This window comes from Protopterus annectens, chromosome 5.part0 (genome assembly GCF_019279795.1).
Source record: "Protopterus annectens isolate FY-2018-M chromosome 5.part0, PAN1.0, whole genome shotgun sequence".
Lineage (NCBI taxonomy): Eukaryota > Metazoa > Chordata > Ceratodontiformes > Protopteridae > Protopterus > Protopterus annectens.
In genome coordinates, this window is record NC_056735.1 from 214,296,313 (window position 1) to 214,319,925 (window position 23,613).

Below are 23,613 nucleotides of genomic sequence, written 5' to 3' on the forward strand. Positions count from 1 at the left end.
ACACAAAAGATTGGGGTATATTGCTTTTATTTTTGATGTTTACATGTGTAAAAGGTTTCTTCATATTGAATGTATGCCTCTTTAAAGGCAGCTTGTTGTTCCATTGGGTCTGTAAGGGTTAAATGGGCAGATAATTGTGTTAATTGTTTAATTAATGTGCTTAATGATTTACTTTTGTATAAAAAGACTGCTGCTATCACAGTTTATTATTCCTTGAAAGCATTTGAGCCGAGGTACCAGAAGCGTTAATTAAAGATTTTGCAGTTTCTGCTGAGCTCCGTATTGTGTGTTTTTTTAGTTCTACACCTCCACAGAAACCTTCGATCCACTAAATCTAGATCTCCTAAATGTTTCCAAACCCAATAAAAATGCTAGACAAAGCTTGTACTCGTATGCCATATCTAAACTGTGGAACACCCTTCCCCCCCGCTATCCCACAATTAGATTCTTTAAAATATTTCAAACTCACTTTAAAAAAATCTCTTTCTTAATAAACCTATATGCCCATGCTCACAAAATCATAGACTTAGTTAAGCTATGTTAAAAATCTGAAGGTAACATGATACCTATCAATTTCAAGTAAATCCTTTGTGAATTTGATCTCATTTTACACTTGGCAAAATCCCATTCAGGCCATGTTGGCCTTTGCATGGATATGCATCAAAAATTGTATTTTTTTCTCCTATTTAATAATCTAAATGTCTTTCCTTATACTTCACAAAAATATTGTATGTATACTAATACTAACACGACTAGCACTTTTTTTTTTTACATCTTTCTTATGCTAATCATTAAAAAATTTGTGTAGGCTAAAAATGTATAAACCTTTATACACAATGTATTATTATTCTTTAGAAAAGTTGTAAAGGACTAGAATATTTATGTAAATGTGATATGTGTTCAATATTTCTAAATGTTATAACTGTAGCTTTTCTCCCCGGGCCTCCACTGATAATGGTTTTTGACTCAGTGGACTTTTACGGTTAATAAATGTCAATAAATAAATAAAAAGTGCGAGTGTGGAGTTGTACGGCAGTGCAAAACTGCTTTAATAAAGATTTCACTTTCCATCTAGACAAACTGTAATTGAAGTAGTGAATATTGTAAAGGAGATAAAATAGCTGGAGGTAGTACCCTCAAAAAAGGAAAGAGTAAATTACATAAAAATAAATGGAATTTATGGGAACAATGCATGCAGAATAGTGCTCTGGAGGAGAAGAAGTAAGGTTTAAGGGAAGAAAGGAACTGGAAAATTTATGTAATGTCAGAGTGAGTGATTATTGTTAAAATGCAAAACGTATACTGCATGAAAAAATGTTACTGTGATTTGTTTTATTTTATATTAATTCATGTGTTTCTGTGCCACTCTTTTAATTATGATTTAACAAACATGTTTATAAAAATGCTTTAATAAATGTTCGGTGGGTTTGATATTTATGGCTTGTCATGCAGATTCCTTATTTGAGTTCAACTTTGTGACTGCTGATTCTGTCTGTATTACATGTTTGCCATGTAGACAAGCAATCTCGGTCTCCATGCCTTTTCTCCTCCAAATGTCAATTAAACTGTTAATATTAAAAAGTACTCTATTTGTCAGGTGATGGAGCTGTCGTCTGTGTCACATTAAGGTTTCATAGCAGAAATGCATGATACAGAATGATAAACCAGTGTTTCCAAGACAGTACTTAAATGAAAACAACAGTATCACTAAAACAGACCATAATATATCCTATTTTAACTAGTCTACATTTGATTCTATTAGTGTTACAGAATACCGGTGCTCCGGGTGGTATGAATCATACATTATTTACATTTCCAGCTGGACATTAATCTTACATTATTTATATCTGCGTTCTCCCTATTGCCCAGCATCATTTTTTCAAAACTGTGCAGGTTTAACATTCAATGTGAAAAATCAGCTTTATAGCTAGATAGAATTACCTTCACTACTTTTTCTCATGAGTAGGGGCTGTTAGAAACATTTCACTAAAAATATTGAAACAGAATGAAACTGTGAACTCACCTTTAATTTGGACAGCACAGGCATGTAGCTTAAGAAGTTTTTAGTAGTGGATCTCAAAGTTGGAGTAGTTACATTTTTAAGATAGTTCATTATGAAGGTCTTGGAGTACAAATAACTGAATGAATGACTCAAATAATTCAGGTAACTCCAATATGCTTTTGAATGTTATTCCAGGCTTTAAATGTGAAACCATCCAGATCTGATAAAGAGATTCCTTGCCGTTAACTGATTTGCAGAGTACAGTTAAAAATACAGTTCTTTTTTTTAAATCTTGAACTGTTCAAAGTGCTATAAAACTATAGTGAGTGAGTTTCCTTCGTGAATGTGTAATGCTACTCTTATAAGTGTTAGATGTATACACCATCTTAATGAGCCATAAAGAGGCTCTGAGGTCAACTGTAACCTTACCTTTAACCTATCCTTCAGTTTAACCATGATAGCATGGCTGATAGGCATGGATAATGCTTGGACAAAGCTTGACTTAGGATCACATTCTTACTGAAGATTGGATAGAGTTATCATCCCTGTTCCATCTCCATATAGTATGATTGTTGAACAGGTACAGATCAAAAAGGTCTTGGTATTTAAAGGATCTAAAATCGTTTCCACTTACTGTGGATGTAATGCAGCATTCTTCTTTGTGCAGTGACATGAACCTCTGAAATTTGGGTTAGTGCCTTTCTTTTCATCACTGGTTTGAATATTCCCTCAGTTATGAGGTGCATCTCTTCATGAAGCAGCCATGGCAGATAATCTGTAACATCTAGAAAACTGATAGCTAAGATCTACCATTTTTTTTGCTCCCACTTGAATATCACAATTCCTGCTTGACTTGTTACATAATTGCATCTGTCTTTGTCTTTATATCTCCATAAGCAATCTGGTAATAACCGCAGATCCATTCATCTCCTCATGTTTAAATACTTTTCCCTCTGTGCAGTATCAATGTACATTTTTGTTATGGTATAATACTCTGCTTTTAATTCACACAAGGTTAAGAAGGATTACTTCTGAGTACTCAGTCATTTATGTTTCCAACCTCCATCTTTACTGCCCTGTTCTGTTCTCCCCTTCCTCCCTTTACACCACCGAGTCTTGCTATAAAATATTTTCATGCAGCCGCATCCTCCCCTAGTACAGACGTATTCATTTGTCTCATACAAATTGTTTGAAACAAGCTCTGATCATAGTCTGCCATGCTACTAGTTTTTTTTTTTCTTTTTTTTTTTTTTTAGAACTTTATCTTTATCTGCCTGGGGTAAAAAATCCTCACTGGTCCTATACTATCTCTCTTACTTTTCAGAACTTCTTGGAAGCCTTTTGTTTCTAGATATTAGCATCCTCTCCTGAACTCTGTGACTTGCAAAACCTTCTACATGCATTGACAGCTCACTGCTTCTATGGTAATCATCCATTTTAATGACATTTTGGTTATTACCTTTTGTGTAGTGTTTTCAATAGGTATTTATTACGGGAAAGTACTCCGTCTCTTTTTCTTCATCTGTCTGCATACTGCTTCATCCCACTCTATTTTTACAGCTTTTTCTACTAGGTGGCAGTCGTGGGCTTGTTAGAAGGTGATATTATTTCAAAAGTCCTACAGATTTTTCAATAAATTGTCCACAGTTCTGTGTAGTGCAAAAGGGGCTTTCACCCACACTTTGTGGTCCCCCAGCATTGCAAGATAAAGCAGTCAATATTTGATTGCCGGCCTTCCAAAGACCGTGTTTATAATACTGAAGCCTGATCTGTGTTGACACAGTTCCCCTGAGAAACACTCAGATATCCTGATTTGGTATGCCTTCTATATTGATCACATTAACATCTTTGCTTCTGTAATCAGCAAATCTTTCTTTCATTTGTAAAGGAAAAAAAGTACAACTTGGACGTAACATGAACAGGTTTTACTGACTCTTATGAGGCAGACAGCTATCTAGATTCTCTTCAGCCCATCTGAATGCCAAGTGGTGTTTATATTCTACCTCTCATTTATTGTTTATACAGGCCTCTTTGATGGTAATTGGCAAGAATTCAAAAAACCCCACTAATCTGACATTTCACCTATGGGAGTATTCAGTGACATCTATTTTATCCTGTAGTTTCTATACCTCCCTATTCAGCTGCAAGACTTGAGAGCCTTTCATTGTTTTTGTCATTAGGGAATTTGACCTGAGACTCTTCCAGAAGCAGTATCTGATGATGTCATTGTTGGAAGAAAAATTATGACTTATTATATGAAGTATCACCAGGAATTTTTATTCATAAACAATGTGGCATAAGTACTCAGGTAATAGATGCTAGGAGGCAAGGGAAAAAGGTGCTTTCTGAACAGAGTGCTATACTTTATGTTGCAGTCAGATGGAATCCATTTCTTTTGTACTGTGTCAGGTCTTCTTACTTCGTTTTGCTACATGCTTCTGTTACTAGGCAGACATTTAGCTCACAGCATGTTGCAGTCAGCAAGAGTCTCTTATCAGCTTTGAGTTGTATTCTTTGATATTCAGTCACTTGTTGAAACTCAGTTGACAGTATGGCAGATGGTAGAGAAGACACTTGGAATCGAATAGATGCTACATTCTCAAAGTTAAGATAAATTATTAAGGCTCTGAGCTGTAAATGACTTGCTTCATGTACTCAGGTGTACATGGTTTGATTATTTCTACTTACACTTGCCTGCTCTATAACTTTGAGAAAGTCACTTAACCAGGCAGAGCTCCCAGTCACTCCTGAATAGGGATGCTTACATTCAGTAGTCTTACCTGTTTAACAAATGAAATGAAATAAAATGCTCCACTGGGTAGCCAGCTTTCAATATTTCCTGGATCAAACCAGGCATTCACTCAGCTGGAGAATCTTTTCCATTGTACCAACATAAGAGGCCCTGGCCTCACCCCCAGTCCATACACTGGATCCTACTAATGTCCCTTAGGGCTAGTCAGTAAGTGGCATGCTGTCCATACCATACCCTATCCCCAGCCAGATAGATTCCATCCTATTGTGCCCCAACCCACCTTTTGCATGTTGAACAATCTTGTCCATCACCATTTATTATCCTCTTTCTATTTCCAGTCCATATCTCCACCGCTATGCTCCCATCTACCACTCTTTCTCTGTACCATTTTGCATTTTTTTTTTGCCCTTTCCTTTCTTACCAGTTTCCTCCCATCTTTTCCCAATACTACAACAAGAATGTACTCTACCTCCTCTCTTGTATATTATTTTACATTTTCCATCTTCTATTTTATATTTTCCAGTACTACCTTTTCCTCACCTTTAGTGAGATGTCAAGCTATTGGGCACAATAACACAGGTGTTCACAGTGCTGTATCACTGCTGTGCAGAATTTTCAAAATTCAACTATGTCACTTTCCAACTTGTACTGAGTCCTGCAGCTATGCTAGGGCAGATATGGAAGGTTTACACTAGCTAGTGAGTAGACACTGTCTTGCTCATCTGACTGTATTCTGCTCTGCTCATCCGTGATTGTCTTTAGGCATTTCTGCACTGCTCAGCTTCCTGTAGTGGAGAAAAGCTATCTGCTGTGACATGCAAATGTTCCTTTATTTGATTATTCCTGCAGTGAGTCTTTTCTGTGTTGAGAAATCCCTGTTATGATACTCAGTGAATCTATAGGAATACTGAGCATTATATGCTGCACTGTTAACAGCATTTCTGTCACCTTGTATGACAGTTGTTTTGTACTTACTTGTTTTCCATGTTAATCAGCTTTGCATGCATTCTTATCCTTCAGGTGCAGTGGGTATGACTGGGACTCATTCCCCATTAATATATGTTGTCATTTTTTATTATATGCAGCTGGCTAATTATCTAAGCTGTTAAATGTTTATTTCATATTTAGTCTGAAAGCATTCTGTCTATTTTTACTGAATGTGTGTTTTCTGCATTACATCATTTTGACAGTATTATCAAAATCTAAATATTGTTTTTTTTTATTATGTTTGCCCATGCATTGTGCTCTAAGATATGTCTTGGCAGTATTTTTTTTGTCACTTACATGCATGGGCACACACACGCACACACACACACACACACACACACACACACACACACACACACACACACACACACACACACACACACACACACAGGTTCAGGCTAACAGCTCTACAGCTCTTATAAGCCTAACCATATTTATCCTGAGTTGCTCAATTGTCAGTGGTTAGGTGATTGAAGTTCCCAGAGGTAAGGGTGTATGGTAGTTAATACCTGACTCTGTCCAGGAGTAAATTTTTAGTCATCTATCCATTGATCTACATTGCATTTGAAGAGGGTCAGGGAGGGGCTCTGTTTCACATGAATTGGAAGCTTGTTCCAGAGAATGGGAGATGTTTCTATCTCTGTAGCATGACCTGTTCATGCCAGAGGCTAGTTTAAGATTCCTGGAGTGAGTGGCCCTCCTGCAATTTGATTTATGAATTTGTAACATTTCGATCAGGGCTGAATCAGAGACTGCCCTGTACGCAATGCACAGGTCACCCCTTAGTAACTTGTAGGAGACAGAATACAGTGATAAGACTTTCAATCTTTTCATGTAAGACTTGTTTTGTGTACCTTGTAATTTCTTGGTGAAAAACCTCTGTGGTCTGAAAAGTTTTAGGTGTCTGGTGAGGTACAAAAGGGAGCATTGTACTATATTATTAGTCTAATGAGGGCTGAGTGTAATGGAGTTATAACATCCACAGATCTAGATGAAATGCCTTTACTTGTAAGATATACCACATAGAAGGATTTCATTACTACTGTGGATACGTGGTGGTCATAATTTAGATTGCTATCAATCTGAGTACCCAGATCATGTACCACTGGGTATACATTTGGGGGTTGCTGTCTATAATGTGATCAGCAGGGATTTCAGCTTTCTCAGAGGGAGCAATAATGCATTTATTTGCATTTAGCGTTAATTCGTGGCGGCACTAATCGTTTGTCCACATTAACTTTGTCTGCAGTATATTAACATCATTGTGAGACTCAATGATTGCTCCCAGTTTGCAGTTGTCAGAGAGCTTGGTCATCCATAGGTTGTCCAAGTTTTCCTGGACTTCTGAGAAATATGTTCTGAATAGCTAAGGGTCTGGCACAGAACCCTGTGGTAGACCACTGGTGACTGGTCTTTTGTTAGAGGTGAAGTCACCCACTTTGACATCTGGTAATGTAGGGGTTAATTCCCAATTGGAAGGGTTTCTTTATAATACCTGAGTGGGGGATTATGTCAAATGCCTTGACTAGGTCAAGTTAGGTGGTATGCATGGTCTTTCCCTTGTCCAGGGCCTTGGTGACTTTCTTGAAGAAGTCAACCATGTTTAACAGCCATGATCTGCCTGTACAAATCCAAACTGGGTTGGGTCCAGAGTTTGAAGATTACCTATGTCCTTGTTAATAAGGTCCATAATGATTCTATACATCTGCTTGCAGATGAGGCTAGCCAAACTTATAGGCCTATAATTCCCAAGTTTGGTTGATGTTCCTCCTCTGTGCAGAGGGATTGCTGTTGCTGTCCTCCATTCCACTGGAACATAACCAGCTCACAAGCTGTGGTTAAACCTGGATCCAAGTGGGTCTGCCTGGTCATGTCTTAAGTTGTTTAAAAGGCAGCATGGGATGTTGTATGATCCCATTGTTGCTGTATTTTAGCCATGAAGAGTGCCAAGATGACCTGCTCACTGAGTTGATAGGCTAAGGAATGGTCACAGGTACACTTTGGGGAATGACTGGAGGGAACGGAGGGGTGAAGTTTTCTCCAAATCTGTCAGCTATCAGGTTGGCTATTACCTCTGGTTGATAAGGGTGGTGCCAACCAAAACCAGTTCGGCACATAGATGGGTATTCTGTTTTCGATTTTGGATGTAGTTAAAGAATGCCTTTTGATTATTCTTAGCTTGCGAGGCTTGATAAAATCTCTAAGTTGTTTGTTTAAGCTAGAGAGGAATTTCTTCCTCTACTGAACCATTTCCCTCTTGTTTTTGGACATTAGTTTGCTTTCTGTTGTTGTATAGCATGTTTATACTAGAGGTCCAGCAGGGCGGCTTGTTTTTTCAGCAAGACCTGGTTTTAATCTGGTCAGGCACAACTAATTTTCTACAAATGCTTAAATGGTTATACAGGGAATTGATGTAGTCCTCTGAATGGGAGTCCAGGTTATCTGTGTCTGGGGGTGGGGGGCTTTGAACCTTCTTATATATATATATATATATATATATATATATATATATATATATAGATATAGAGAGAGAGAATGAGACTGGAAATGAAAGAGTTGAATATTTTACTTGTGGCTTTACCTATAAGGGGATTATTCAAATTTATTAATTCCAAAGCTGTAACAAGGAAATAATTCTGAATGTACAGAATAAGGAATCCTTGAACATATAAATGTTTTGATTGCTGATTTCAAAGAAGAAAATTATGTAACTTATCTTAAACGGTGTACCTTTATATCATCGATCACATATGATCAACCGACCACTTCGTTGAACCATTTCCGTGAACTCAGAACCGCAAAACTTTTAAAAGGTCAAATAAATGTCGACTTTCGACATTCCCGGCCACGCCACACCTCCACACCAGTGCTACCATTCAAAAAGGGGGCGAGATTTATCCATTCGCATATGTGGTTTTCATCATCTGGGATGTTCGCACTTCGATGTTCGCGGAAGCGGGGGTCGACCATATTGAGATCGACTTTATAAAGGTAAACCATCTTAAACATTGAATGTCAGCTGTATTCTTTATATGATGAACTCATCATCATCCAGAATTACAGCATTCATGCCTTAATTAGAAGAAATTTGTTTCTGAAATAAATATTGTGTTTCTTTCTGTTCAACATACATATCTTATCGTAAATTTTATTTTATTTTTTATTTTGTAGGGGTTTGCTGAAGTATCAGACCAACACTGGTGAACACCCCCCTGGTTGTATAAGGTCCAATGGTACATTCCCCAGGCTGCACCAGAATGCTACACAACCAGATTTTAGTTCACAATCTTTTCTTGAAAATTCTGCAAAGCCAGTTCCAGCCATACACATTGAACCAGGACCTGCTGAGCAAAACAAAACTGTCAGAGTTTGCACTGAGGAACCTAAGTTTATGTCTCATTTCCCAGAGGTCTGTAAACTCTTGTAGTTCAGGTAGCTGCATGACTTCCTATGTTTATCATGACTTATAACAAATAACTGCCATACAGGTATTAACTAACAGAGTTGCACGTGCCCTGCTGTTGATTAATTTAGGGTGACCACGTATATAGGTATTCTCTTTGTAATTTTCAAAATCCCGTCTCAGGTTTCACTGCACATATTTGCAGTTTTGTAAGCTTAGTTTATAATAAGTATGACTAGAAATATGTTGTGTTAGTTGCTTATTTGCGCAATTTTTGTTATTGGTGTGTATTTATTTATTTATGGTTGTTGACCAACAAATTTAGAAGGAGAGTAATCCATTTTCAGAGAGCTATGTCGAGAAAGGCTACAAACAATAAGGAAACAAACTACAACACTGGAAGATATCCTCTTTAGGACCTACTCAAAAATTCCTCATGAAATTATTATATTGTTTGATGTTAATATAGACTGGAAAACCATGCATTTTGATGATCCATCTAATGATACTTGTCCGTATAAGTTGACCCAACTGATACCCATACCAAACAGATCCAATAAATTTACAGCTAAGCAATCAGGTCTTGACTGGATTCTAACATCCTCTCCAAGCCAAATATCAACCCATGGAACTCTGCCTGATAGCCTAATCAATCACGTACTGATCTATACCTTCTGGCACCAAAGCAAGGGTCCCAAAACATATTGCTACAGGCTAGTAAGAAAACTCACCTCCTTCCATAAAGACACTTTTATGGATATACTACATCTCTTTTTGGATATAATAGCTGTATCTGCTTTCAATAGAAATCTTCCTACTAGACCCCACCAGAACACAAATAATCAAAACCAATGCTGTTCCATGGCTATGCTCAGAACCTAAACAATTCATGAAACAAACAGACAAAGCCTGGTAAGCACGAACCAACAACAAAACAGCTCCTCCTGTACAAACATATATACAACTAAGAAACCATACAAAACTCCTTGTCACCAAAGATAAGACAACATATTACTCAACTTACATCACCAAAGACAAGGAAACCTATTTGCTGAATTTATATGTATGCTAATAGTCCAAACTGTTCTTGGTCTCAATCAGCAATCAGCAGAAAGCTAGTGAGCCAGTACCAAATGCACTTGTGTGCCCCCACACACACACACACACACACACACACACACACACACACACACCTTGCTTTATACAGACAGTGCTGCCCATAACTAAAGAAGCATCTAATGTAGCATCAAACTGTAAGCAACTAATGTAGCCCTTGATGCACCTAGTCAATCAAACTAACTCCTTTCAACTAGTTCCCACAGGTAGCATGAAAAAAATGTGTCAAAAAAGTAAAGCCTACTACAATTGGCCTTGGCGATTTACCTGAAGAATATATTAAAATAGCAGCCACCTCTACTGCATTTCCTGTCTCAATAATGTTTAATTGGTCGATATCCAAAAACAAGGTTCCCTCCCTATGGAAAAAACATCCTTTATTATACCATTGTATAATTGTGGATGCAGAACAAGTTTCTTAAAATTTCAGACCAATTACTATTCTATCTCCATGTTCCAAAAGATTGGTAAAATGTATCCATATGCAACTTCTCCACCATCTACTAGATAACCAGCTTCTGTCTTCAACAACCGCAGTTTCTTTCCCTGTCACAGTACAACTGTTGTACTGAAATTTGCCAACATTGTCAACATCTAAAGAATTGTTGGACACCAAAATTCTCCATCTTCCTTGATCTATCAAAAGCTTTTTATACTGCCTCCCTCTATAATTAGGACTTGCCAACTCTTAACTGCATTGGTTTCACAACTGTCTATCAAACAGCATAGAAGCAGTTAAATTGCAAAATGATTTCCCCACCTTCTTGCCCGTAAGACCATAAACTTTTCAACCTGTTCACTAATGATCTCTGTACTAATGCAAAAAATGCTACCCTAGTGCAGTGCAGCAATGATTTGACCCTGATTTTCTCTGCCAAAAACTTTCTGAACTCTTAAGATCTTATACAACAATTCTTCTCATCTACTGAAATATGTTTAAATAACTCACAATGGCTTCTAAGTCCCTCCAAAAAACAAGTTATTACCCCAAAACACCTGTCAACCAAAATTACTCTCTCCACTTTCACCCTGGCCAACTACACTATGATTGAACATGTAAACCACTCAGAATTACTGAACATCATCATAGATGACCAGTTGAAATCTGAGCAACACATATCCCAGGTGGTCAAAACACTCATTAAAAAGTAGGTGCATTATACCTCACTGACGCAGCCAGAAGATATATAACCTCAATTTACCTGCTGCCATTTCTCCTCTATGCAGTCACTATCTTCACTAACCTTCAAGTCTCACACCTATGTAAATTAGAGCAATGCTTGTAGGGGGGAGGGGGGATTGGGAGGTTGGTATAATGGTTATGGTTTTTACCTCAGAGACACAAGATACAGGGCTTGATTCTCACATTTGAAAGGGAAGTTGGCTAGGTTTAAAATGGTCCACAAGAGTAGCTAGCCTAGTACTTAACTATGAACAACAAAACAGACAAAATTGTTACAAACTAGAACAATAGAACACACCACTGCCTGACACTCAAATAATTAATTAACCTGGTTAGAACAAACACATTACTTAGCCAAATCTCAGCTTACTACGATACACAAATTTGTCTATAAGCCAGAAAGTTGTCCTGCCCTCAACAACTTAATACATCATTGCTCCTCTAATAGAAATTTATGCTCTAAAGATAAATCACTGCTGACTGTAATGAAATCATCTAGTACTGCAAGTGACTGTTTATGACCCAACAGTATAACTAAACTCTGGAATCTCAAGACCATGTCACTGAAATCCATTAAGAAAGTAAACTCATTTAAATTCCAACTAAAGGTTCACTTACCAAATCGGTGGATCTGCTATCAATACTCCAATAATTTTTTTGTTCCCCTTTGAGACAACATTTAACTGGCTCAGCGCTCACATTTCCAATTTCCTTGCTTGGTCTGCCAGCTTATCTGCTAGCCCCTAGACTTAGTCTGGTATTGATTGGGCTGGTTGTGGACCTTGAAGGTATCCTGAGGGCTCAGACATCTTTGTAACCATCCTTGGAGGATTTCTTGATATGCCCTACCAGCTCTCTTTCCCATCTCTGCCACTCAGCGAATGCATCTGATAACAACTCCCCTCCTTGGACCATGTCTCCTCTAAGAAAGCATCATTGACGAATGCCATCCTATCCGGGACACACACGCCCATCCCTCCCAGCCAATCTATCAGTCACCCAAGCCACTAACCACAGCTAAGATGACTGAGCCATAATCAGAGCTTTATCCCTCTACACCACCAGAGTGGCTCTCAGAATCCTCACTATGATTTTGAATAGTCCTCATAGCATTTTCTACCCATACATGCTGTCTTGTGAACCTACTAATCACTCCACCTCTGTACTCTAATATTATCCTTATGATAAAGTCCTACTAAGAACCTTTTGGGCTCATTTTGTTGTTCTATTTACTTCTGAGCAATCTTTCACATGTCTGATTTCCTCTCACCTCTTAATATCACCTTATCAATTAAATTATACCCTAATAGATTCATAGGTAAGTACTAGGCTATCTGCCCGAGGGCATCTGTAAGCCTAGCCAGAATGTCTTGGCTTTCGCCGCCCCCTTATAGTAGTTCCCTGTGCCTCAGTCCAGCAGAGGCACCGCAGTGATCCCCAGGGTAAATTTTCTGTTTCCCATCCACTCGTCAAGGTTTCTCTTGAAGAGTGTTAGTGAGGGGCTCTGCCTAATGTAGATTGGAATCCTGTTCCAAAGCATGGGGAGTCTCAGGGACAGGGATCTATCCCTCCAGCACGTCCTGTTTATCGTTGTGGTGAGGTTTAGATCCCTAGAACGTGTGGCTCTTGGGGATTAGTTTTTTTTTTTAGGTGGAGCATGTCCATCAATTCTCGGTTGGACATGGCCTTGTATGTCAGGCAGAGATCACCACTGAATAAGCAGTATGCAACCGAGCACAGATGGAGTTCTTTTAGTCGGGCTGCATAGGGCATATGTTTGAGGCCAGTAATCCTCTTGGTGAGGTACTTCTGTGGTCTTTCCAGCTGTTACAGGTGTCTTGTAAGGTACATCCCAAATGGGACGTTGTACTCTATGATGGGTCTGATAAGTGATGAGTAGAGGGGAACAATAACCTCTTTTGTTCTAGATGCCAACCCTCTTGTGATTAGGTGAGCCACATAGAAGGATTGTCTAACCACCTTGGCAATATGATTATCAAAGGAGAGATTACTATCTACTTGGGTCCCCAGATCCCTTATTACATTTTCTGTATTTAGGGGACTACCACATATGTGGTGGTTTGCAGGTACTTTGTTTTTTCCAAAGGGGATGACTATGCACTTTTTGGCATTTAGCTTGAGGCCATGATTTTGACACCAGGTATCCATCTTAGTGAGACCCTTCTAGAGGATGTCTGTATCAGCTGGAGAGTCAGTTATGGGCCCCAGTTTGCAGTCGTCTGTGAACTTGGTCAGCCATAGTCCTCCTGTGCTTGCCTGTACCTCTGAGAAGTATATACCGAACAGGAGGGGTCCCAGGACTGAGCCTTGGGGGATGCCACTTGTAACCAGTTTAGAGTTGGACCCAGTGCCTACAACTCTTACTGTGTGGGTTCCATCCATGAGCCAATTGGCAACCCATCTCATGATGTAGGGGTTTATGTTCAGGCTGGTGAGCTTGTCTATAATACCAGAATGGGGAATGGTGTCAAAAGCCTTTGCGAGGTCTAGGTAGGCTGTGTGGACCTCCTTTCCCTCATCTAAAGCCTTAGTAACTGTCTCAAAGAAGTCCACCAGGTTTAGATGGCATGATCTGCCCTTAACAAATCCAAACTGGGTAGGGTCCAATGTTTGAAGGTTCCCAATGTCTCTGTTAATGAATTCCATGATGATGCACTCCATAGCCTTGCAGACCAGGCTAGTCAGGCTTATGATTCTATATTCCTTTCTTCTGTTTCTTTAAAATGTGTTAATTCACTAACCTTGTGATCTATATACCTGACAAATCCATTTATGTGCATTTTAATGCTCAGTGCTTAAATATATACAGCTTCATGTGTTTTTTTATACTTTAAACACTTGTTCACAATGACTGCATTTTTTTAAATGTCTCCTTCTGTTCCATATGAATAGATTTAATAGGCAGATAATTGCATAATTTTCCTTCGTGTTATTTAATATTTGTTTAAAAATTGTTGGAAATATGTCTAGAATCATATCTCCTCGGGCTGCTTCTGATTTCTTTTTTTAATTAAACCAAGCCATACTAACCGGATAAGAAAAAGCAAAATTAAAAACAAAAAAGTATATGACAAAGCGACAAGGTGAGTGAGTAAGTGTGTTTGTGTGTTTGGGGGGGGGGGGGTATGGTGTGGGTATTTGGACTTTATGCCAGAAATATAAGGACAGAACCAGATCATGAAAATGTGGACAAGGAGTCCTTTGCTAAAAAAAATGCATTTGTGGTTTTACAAACTAGGGGCAGGTTATCCTACTGCTTTGACACCATCATAAAATACTACAATTCTCCAAATTAGTTATGAGAGGGTGGCAACTCTGTAAGAAACAGATATAGTGAATGATGGCTATATATTGCAGTGGAGTATTGTACCCACTGAGTGGTTTAATTGACAGGCATTTATTTGTGAAAATAAGACCTTGTGTGCCAACTGCATTTCCATCGTGCAAATATTTTATATAAATTTCAACTAGATCAGAGTTTTCAGAAAAATGCATTTGATAGATTCTGTAAGTCTGACGTACATTAAATCTAGTTAATCTATTATAATATTAATCAGATGCTGACAGCATGTCGGAACACCATCTTCATGACAGAAATATACATTCTAATTCAGACTAAAGAATGTGATCAGAAAATAGCAAAGTCAGACTGAAACAGCAAGAATCAAAATGAAGTGCAAACATTTTTCTGTACGTATAATTGTTACTAGTGTTGTTACAAGGTGGTGAAAAGTCTCACATACCAAAAATATTTGACATGTATCCCTGATCCTTATACATCATTTGTAAACTTCATATTTACCATTTGGTCATGAAAACCTTCATCTTAAGACTTTAAGGATTCTTTTACCTAGACCCATTCTAATTAATCATGTATTTACTGGACTTATTCTATACCCCCTTTTATTCTTGTCTGTCAAAATGCATCCATTGTAACTCTATTCTTTCCCAAGATTTTCAGCTGTCTGGATTCCCTTTCAACTACCTCCTATCTCTGTGTCTCATTTTAACTTACTCACCATTCCTAAACTGAACCAAACCTTCTTTTCCCAGTTTGACATATCCTTTTGTCCCTAAGGCTCTGTCCTTTTCCTTTCAACACTATGCAGTCCTTTTATATACTGCATGTCTCATAAAAATCTCTTCTTTCTCCCACCTCCACCACTCCATATCTATGGCGCAGGAATAAAAAGCCCACATTTTTTCATCCTCGTTTCCATATATCTTTAATTCAAATTTACAGCATACTGTCCTTTACCCTTTAAATCTCTCCACACTCCAGTGACATATGTAGTTGATGCAACCCCCCTTGTCTGCATCTCCTGCAGTTATTACCTGGCCGCCTTTCTTGTTGTACACTCCCACTGGGGTTGTATACCATCAGTGCAGTAACTTCTAATACACACCTTGCACTAGTTAACAGACTGCTACCTCCCCGTCAGTCTGCAAAACTCATCCTAAACAAAACTTCCTTCTAACACTTTTCATTTTCTTTCATCTAAACACTGCAGTTTAAACATTGCCTCATCCGTCATGGTCTCATCCAGTGACCTATAAAAAGCTTTCTTCTTTTTCTAAATAACACCCTTGTTATTTTTACTTTTCTCACCCATGTGTACCTGACTTACCCTTTCCAGATGTCTTACTTTTTTTCCCTTTTTTTTTCATCAACAGGTAGTCTCCTCTCCCTACCTCAAATGATTTTATTATTTCCTAATACTCTTTAAATTCCATCTGTGCTTTCCTCCTCCTTAGCTCATCTCTTACTTTCTCAACACGACTCTTATTCCAAAATCAGACATTCATTGGCATACCCCTTTACATCCTTCAGACCATAAACACCATAAAGGTGGTCTTGTACTCTGACATCCCACCTATTCTTCTCTGGTTATGCTTATGTTCCATGCTGTGGGAATATTTTCGACAATCCTTAAAATTAACCATTGTTTTCCCACCTCAATTACTTCCTATTTATCACCACAGTAGACTTTCATGTCTGCATCCCCTTATTCCTTGACCTATCCTAATAGTGGTAACAAACATTACAAAATCTGAAAGATCCCACACTGCATCATTTTCCTACACTTATATCCTTGGCCTAGTTATTCTGACTGGGAGTGAGGCTTCTGTGTGAAACATTAGTGATTAGCATTCATTTGTGAGGTCACTGTTGAACTTTTGTTCAGAAAGTTAGTATGCTGATGTACCAGTGATTTCCTGTTTCCCTGGTTGTAACACATCCTAACAGTTAGTGTATCTAAGTAATGAAGGTTTAGGGGTACAGGGAGTTTTCCCCACTGCATAAATATGCCTTTCTGTGTAAATGGTCATCCATCCATCCATCATCTCCCATCTTAATTTCTACTACTCTGCAAACTTGTTTATTAATCATCCTCTCCAGCATTCTTATGCAGTGTGACAAGAGTCTGATACCTCTGTGCCATCTAGTTTTGAAAGTCACTCTTGTTCTTGCACATTCGTATTTGCATGCTTATTCCCCGTTCACCTGGAATATGCTTTCTTCTCTATACTAATATGGTTTCCTCCAGGTGCTGTTTCTCTCTGAACTCACCCAGCATCATGATCATACCCACTGTGACTTCATCTGAGCCTGCTGCTTTGCCTGACATCAGATTTTTAATGCCATTCTTCCTTTTTGTGGCGTGGGCACTTCTTCCTCTTTTATGGTAGGCCGTGTCTGGGGCAGTACAGTTCCTATATGTTTTTCTTTATTCAAAAGCTGCTGGAAGTATTCTTTCCATCTGCCTTTAATGCCCTGTAGACTGGTGAACATGTTATTACTGACATCCATTATGAACAGTGTCTGATGACTATGTGTTTTATCTTTCTGTCTTTGCCTTGCAGCTTGATAGAATTTCTTTGTGCCATCTGCTGAGTCACTTTTCCAAAAGCAGGTAAGGTGTCTCTTAGCCTTTTTATTAGACAACTATTATTTATTCTTATCCTGGTCCATCTTTTCTATCTCCCACTTTTTCTTGCAATCCTTCTTTGATTTGATAACTTCTCAGACTTCTACATTCCACAACCAGATTCCCATTTGTACTTTATTTCCATACCTGGCATGGATACACATCTATTCTACTGCCTTCACACCTGCTGCTCTGGGTCAGTGACATTTTTCTTTGACTCTATTTCCTCAGTTATTTCCTTGAACTCCCTGCCATTTCAGTCCAGTCAACTTCCAGGTTTTCAGCCTGGTCTCTGTTGACGTTAGATCCTTCTCTCACCACTGCTTACAGCTGATTGGCTGATTGTGGCCACCAGGAGTCAATGCTATAGGTCAAGTATTTCACCTGGGATGACTTTGCAGTCTTGGATTTTACCACAGTGCCCTTTCCTTACTAGGAGAAGGTTTATATGAGTTGCATGTTGGCCACTCTTGATGTAATCTTGTGACTGCCGCTCTTGCTGAAGCATGTGTTGACCATCCATTAAGACATTTCCCAGACTGAATTCTAGATTGACCTCTCCTTCTTTATTCCTTGTGCTCTACCCATATGGATCTAGGCAGAGCTGTAAATTAATAAGTCTGGTTCCCTGTGCCATTCCAGATCAGATACCCCCATTCCCCTCAACTTTAAGTTTTTTTTTTAATTTTAAAAATGTAGTAATCTGCTTGCAAGTAACCAGCACTTAAAGGCCTTTAGCCCAAGCCTCAAATACAGTTCCCCTCAGATCATGCATTAAATACATATCAGCATCTTCTGATATCTTTCCCTGTACCCACCCTAACTACGTTATTGGACTCAGACAGTCATTATATCTTATTCTGTCTGCCCAATATGAGCATTCAGGTTCCCCATTATCAACTCCAACTCATGTTCATCTGCTTTATATAGTAGGCCATGCGACTGCTGCCTGAATGCAGTCATATCAGTACCCTACTGTGGGGCATAGTCTGAGATTATGATACTGCCATATCTTAACTTCAGAGTCTGACTGCTATGAGTCTTATTACTAAGTCTGATAACATCTGTCGCTGCCTTCAGAAGGTTCTCCCTCACCATTTCTAGACTGTCACGATACTGAGTGGTAGAATCTTGGTCACACGCCAGCTGGCTTTGCTGTGGTACTTTTCCACCTTGTCTCCTGGATATGCAGGCTACCCAATCTCCTTATTGCCATCACGTCATCCATATCTAAGCTGCATCATAAGAGATGAATCTATATTCAATATAGCAATCCTCAAATCATGTCTGGCAGGCAGGTTGATTGGTTTTACATCCAGCTTTTGCTCAACGGTGCTATCCCAAGAAACCCTGAGCAAATGTACACCAGTCAGCCAGTAGCTTATTGACCCAGGGATGCTGAACTTAAATGTCAAAGAAGAAGCCAGCACCAAGGTCGTGTGAAAAGATTTATTCAAACATTCATGCTGTTTTTGGCATACTTGTCTTCCTCAGTGAATACACACATCATCACTTTAAACCAATTTATAGAAACTAAAGTCAGACTTCCTGTTGTGTCATTTCCTTCCAAATCACTTAATTAGATAATAGAAAAAAATAAAAAAACAAACAATAAGTAAACCAATTAAGGCATTAGTAAGTATAATGTGCTAACATCATAAAGCTCAATGGTATATCATATTTGTATTAATTATAAATGATCATTCAACCCTGGTGGAAACAAACCACCTAATTTGACAATCAAACACTTTTCTTTAGTATTCAAGATAGAGTGCCAGCCTAGTTTGTTAGATCTATCTCCCTGTATCTTATCTATTATGGTAAAATGAAACCGGGCAATAGAATGCACAGTATGATGCCTGTATAAGGCATTGGTTAGACGCTTGTTACGGATGTCACTAAAATGTGCTGATATCCTAATACATAAGGGACGTGATGTCTGCCCAACATAAAAAGCTGAGCAGGTGCTGGTAGCCAAATACATCACCCAATCAGAGCCACGATTCCCAAAGCATTTAATGTCATACGCTCTGCCAGAATTTTTACTAGTAAATTGTTTAAATTTAAGCATATATCTGCAAAAACTACAATGGCCACATGGAAAGGACCCCAGAAGCTAATCCCCTGTAATGGTGAGTTGATGTGGCCTGGACATCTCACTACCCCACTTCTTATAGTTCATAGGCTGGTACTAGGCTGTTGGCCCTAGGGCCTATACAAGCCTAGCCATAACAATTCTCTGGCTATTTCTTCCCACACTATTTACTTTTCTGGACCCCTGTCTTAGCAGGGCAACTGACATGATCCCTGGGGTGAATTTCCTTTCTCCTATCCAATCATCAATGTTCCTTTGGAAGATGGCCAAATAGGTGCTCTGCTTGACATGTATGGGCAGTCTATTCCAGAGTCTGGGGAGTCTCTGGGTCAGGAACCTATCCCTCCAGCATGTTTTGTTTATTATGATGACAAGATTTAAATCCCTGGAGCATCTGGCTCTGAGGGATTGGGATTTCTTTAAGTGTAGCATGTCCAGCAGCTCTGGGTTTGACATGGCATTGTATGTTAAGCAGAGATCGACTCGGAGTAGACGATGTGCGACAGAGTATAGATGGAGTTTTTTAAGGTGGTCAGCTTAGGGCATCTGCTTTAGGCCTGTGATTATTTTAGTGAAGTATTTCTGTGTACTTTCCAGTTGTTGCAGATGTCTTGAGAGGTACATACCAAATGGGGTGTTGTATTCTATAATAGGTCTAACGAGGGATGAGCACAGTGGGATAATGACCTCCTTTTTTCTGGATGAAAAGCCCTTAGTGATGAGGTGTGCCACATAGAAGGATTTCCTGACTGTTGTGGTGATGTGGTTATTGAAGGTGAGGCCACTGTCCACCTGTGTCCCTAAGTCTCTTATCGCACTTTCGGTGTTTAGTGTACTACAACTTATGTGATAATTCATGGGTACATGTTTTTTCCCTAAGGGGATAACTATACATTTCTTGGCACTGAGCTTGAGCCCATGGCTCTGGCACCAAGCATCTGTTTCTGTAAGGACCTTTTGTAGAGTATCCACATCATTTGGGGATTCAGTAATGGTTCCCAGTTTGCAGTCATCTGAGAACTTTGTTAGCCAGAGTCCCTTAGTGTTGGCCTGTACTTCAGAGAAGTAGATGCCAAATAAGAGAGGTCCCAGGACTGAACGCTGAGATACTCCGCTTGTCACTTGTCTGGAGCTGGATTTGGAGTCAGCTACTTGTACAGTGTGGGTTCTGTCAGTAAGCCAGTTGCTGTAGTTGATGTAGGGATTAATGCCCAGCTCAGTAAGTTTATCTATGATTCCAGAGTGGGGGATGGTGTCAAAGGCTTTGGCAAGGTTCAGATATGCTGTGTGGACTGCCTTACCCTCATCCATGGCTCTGGAGACTGATTTGAAGAAGTCAATAAGGTTCAGGAGACAAGATCGGCCCTTCACAAACCCAAACTGGGTGGTTTCCAGTGTTTTAAGTTTGTCATTGTCTTTGTTTATAAGTTCCATGATAATACATTCCATGGCCTTGCAGATTAGGCTCATCAGACTGATGGGGCCCCGGGATCCAAGGTGGCTCCCCCCTTGTGGAGTGGTATAACTGTAGCTTTGCGCCACTCAGTGGGTATGAAGCCTGAGGTGAGGGTATGATTAAACATGACACTTAGGTGAGGTGCCAGTTCATTTTGTAGTTTATGTACACAGCCCGGGATGTCATCTGGCCCATGGATGCTGTATTCTTAGCTTTGGAGAGTGCATTATTTTACCTTTGTGGCCGTTATTACTGAATTTGGCAATCTTCCAGTATTGAGATGGGCCATTTAGGGGGTGAGAGGGGGGTGAAGCTGGCACTGAATCGATCTGCCAGGATATTGGCAATATCCTTGGGATCAGTATATTTAATGCCATTCTTTTGTAGCTCAGAGCAGATCTGAGCATTGCCATTTAGATTCTTGACATAGTTATAGAATGCCTTGTGGTTGTCTTTGGAATCTTTGGCAATTTTATTTTTATAACTAGCTGTGGAGGATTTTATGAGGGATCACAGCTTCTTACTGAGGCTGGTAAGGGAGTTTTTTGCATCCTGGGATTTTCCTCTTTTCTGCAACAGTTTTTTCCTTTTGTTGTAAAGTTTGTTTATGGCAGGGGACCACCACATTGGCTTCCTTTTTTTGGAGGAGAGCATCTTAGTTCTATTTGGGATGGCACAATTCATGCATGAGTGGATGTGTTCATACAGTGCCTTAGTGTAGGATTCAGCAGTCGAACTTTCAGTTCCCGTCTGCATGGGTGTCATGAAGTTTGCAACTTCTGACTTGAGTAGCATGAAGTTGGCCTTGGAGAAGTTTTATATGGAGGTTTCCTTACTGGGGGGGTTGGGGTGGGGTGTGGATGTTAAGGGTGATTAATTTATGGTTAGACCTGACCAACGAGAGGATGACCATAGGTGTGGAGCATTGATTTCCCATGTTGGTAATGACCAGGTCTAGAATATTGGAGCCCCTGCTGGGACTATGGATTAGTTGATCCAGGGCATTGGAATTTATGAATTCCAAGAACCGTTGGGAAAAGGTGTTGGTGCACGAGTAGTTTTCCTAGTTAATGGCAGAGTAATTGAAATCACCCAGTATTAGGGTGTTTGGTTGTATATTAATATTTTCCAGTATGTTTAGAAAGGTGTAGTGAGAATCTTGGGGCATGGTGGGGGATCTGTAGCAAGCTACAATTTGGATTGCAGTCTTACTTTGTGTTAGTTGCACCTGGAGAATTTCAGATGCATTGTGTTGGGCAACTAACTTGGTGGTGTGAATATCCTTGGTGAATATGGACACTCCTCCACCTTTAGTGTTTCGATCCTGGTTTGGTAGCCGAAAAGTGTGGTGAGAGTTGTAGCCTGGTATTGCAGGGGTGCTCTCTGGAGCCTTGAACCAAGTGTCAGTTACTGCACAAATATCGATGTTCTCCATTTTTAGGAGTGCCTCGAGAGAGTGCATTTTGAGGTTTAGACTTCTAGCATTGAGTAGCATTACCTTCAGATTTTACATGTTTGTACCTGTTACGGTGGTGGTTTTGTCCTTTGAACTTTGCCTAAAAAAGGCACTATAGGGGTGGCAAGAGCCTTAGCCAGTAACCTGAATCCCAGGGGCGACAGGTGCAAACCATCTCTGGCAAAGCATCATGGTCTGTCAGTCATGTTGTCCCAGGCAGACAGATATTGGATCCATTTTGAATGACACCAGAAGCTTAGCCAATTGTTGAAGTCAAACATTTTGTCCTTATATTGTGGTATCATTCTGGGCGAAGGCAGGATGCTACTCAGGGCTAGGGTCATACCTGCCTGGGCCACATGATCCGGGAGCTCTTCCATGTCTCTTTTCATGTAGTCCAGGGTGGTATGTCTCAAGTCATTCACACCAACATGGACAATGATAGAGTTATATTTCTACTTGTTGTGGAGTCACTTGAGTGCATGAGTTATGTGGCGAATCCTGGCACCCGACAGGCAGCTCACTGTAATTTTCTCCTTGTTCAGCCTGGTGAGTGGGACATCAGTGTGCCTGACTGTAGAGTCACCTATGACTAAAGTGTTAGGTACATTGTCTTGCATTATGGGCTGTTGCTGGGTGGCACACTGGTGTTGTGTACTATGTGACAATTTGGTTGTGATTGGTGCTTGTTTGGTTTCAGCTTTGGAGGTCCTTGTTACTTTGGCAGGTTACAGTTAAGGGCCTCCACATATGTGGATTAATGTTGCTATGTGTGGGTGTTGGTGTGTGAGTTTAAAAGGGTTATGTGTTGCTTGAGGTGTAGTGCAGGTGTTAGCCTTCTCCTCTTGACAGTCGAGCACAATCTTGGGTGGAGAGAGCGTTGCTTCCAGTTTGGCTATGTAAGTGCGTCTCTCACAGGTTGTAGTGTTGTGTGGTAGCAGAGGATTGTCTGTGTACATGAGGCAATTGCTGCATTGCCCTAGTATGCCCAGATTCACCAAGTGGACAGGAGAAATCAACGGAAGCTGACCCTTGGACATACGTGTAAAAATGTGCTCCCAATGTTTTTCTGGACAGATGCCCACTGACTATCAAATGATATATCTCGATGTTGATAACCTAAGTCTCAGTTTTTATGTATTAAGAGAATTTTTTCCCAACAGGAGGAATATGTACATTCCCAACAGGATATGATACATAGGTTTCAGGTTA

The 23,613-nt window shown here is 39.6% G+C and overlaps 1 protein-coding gene across 1 annotated transcript in view; it reads left to right on the forward strand.

Moving 5' to 3' along the window:
• NOX4 (NADPH oxidase 4) overlaps window positions 1-23,613 on the forward strand; it is a 1,166,454-nt gene that overhangs the window by 719,335 nt on the left and 423,506 nt on the right. Inside the window, exon 15 of the mRNA XM_044071824.1 lies at window positions 8,913-9,150. Within this exon, the coding sequence (XP_043927759.1) occupies window positions 8,913-9,150 (238 nt within the window). The remainder of the gene's footprint in view (window positions 1-8,912; window positions 9,151-23,613) is intronic.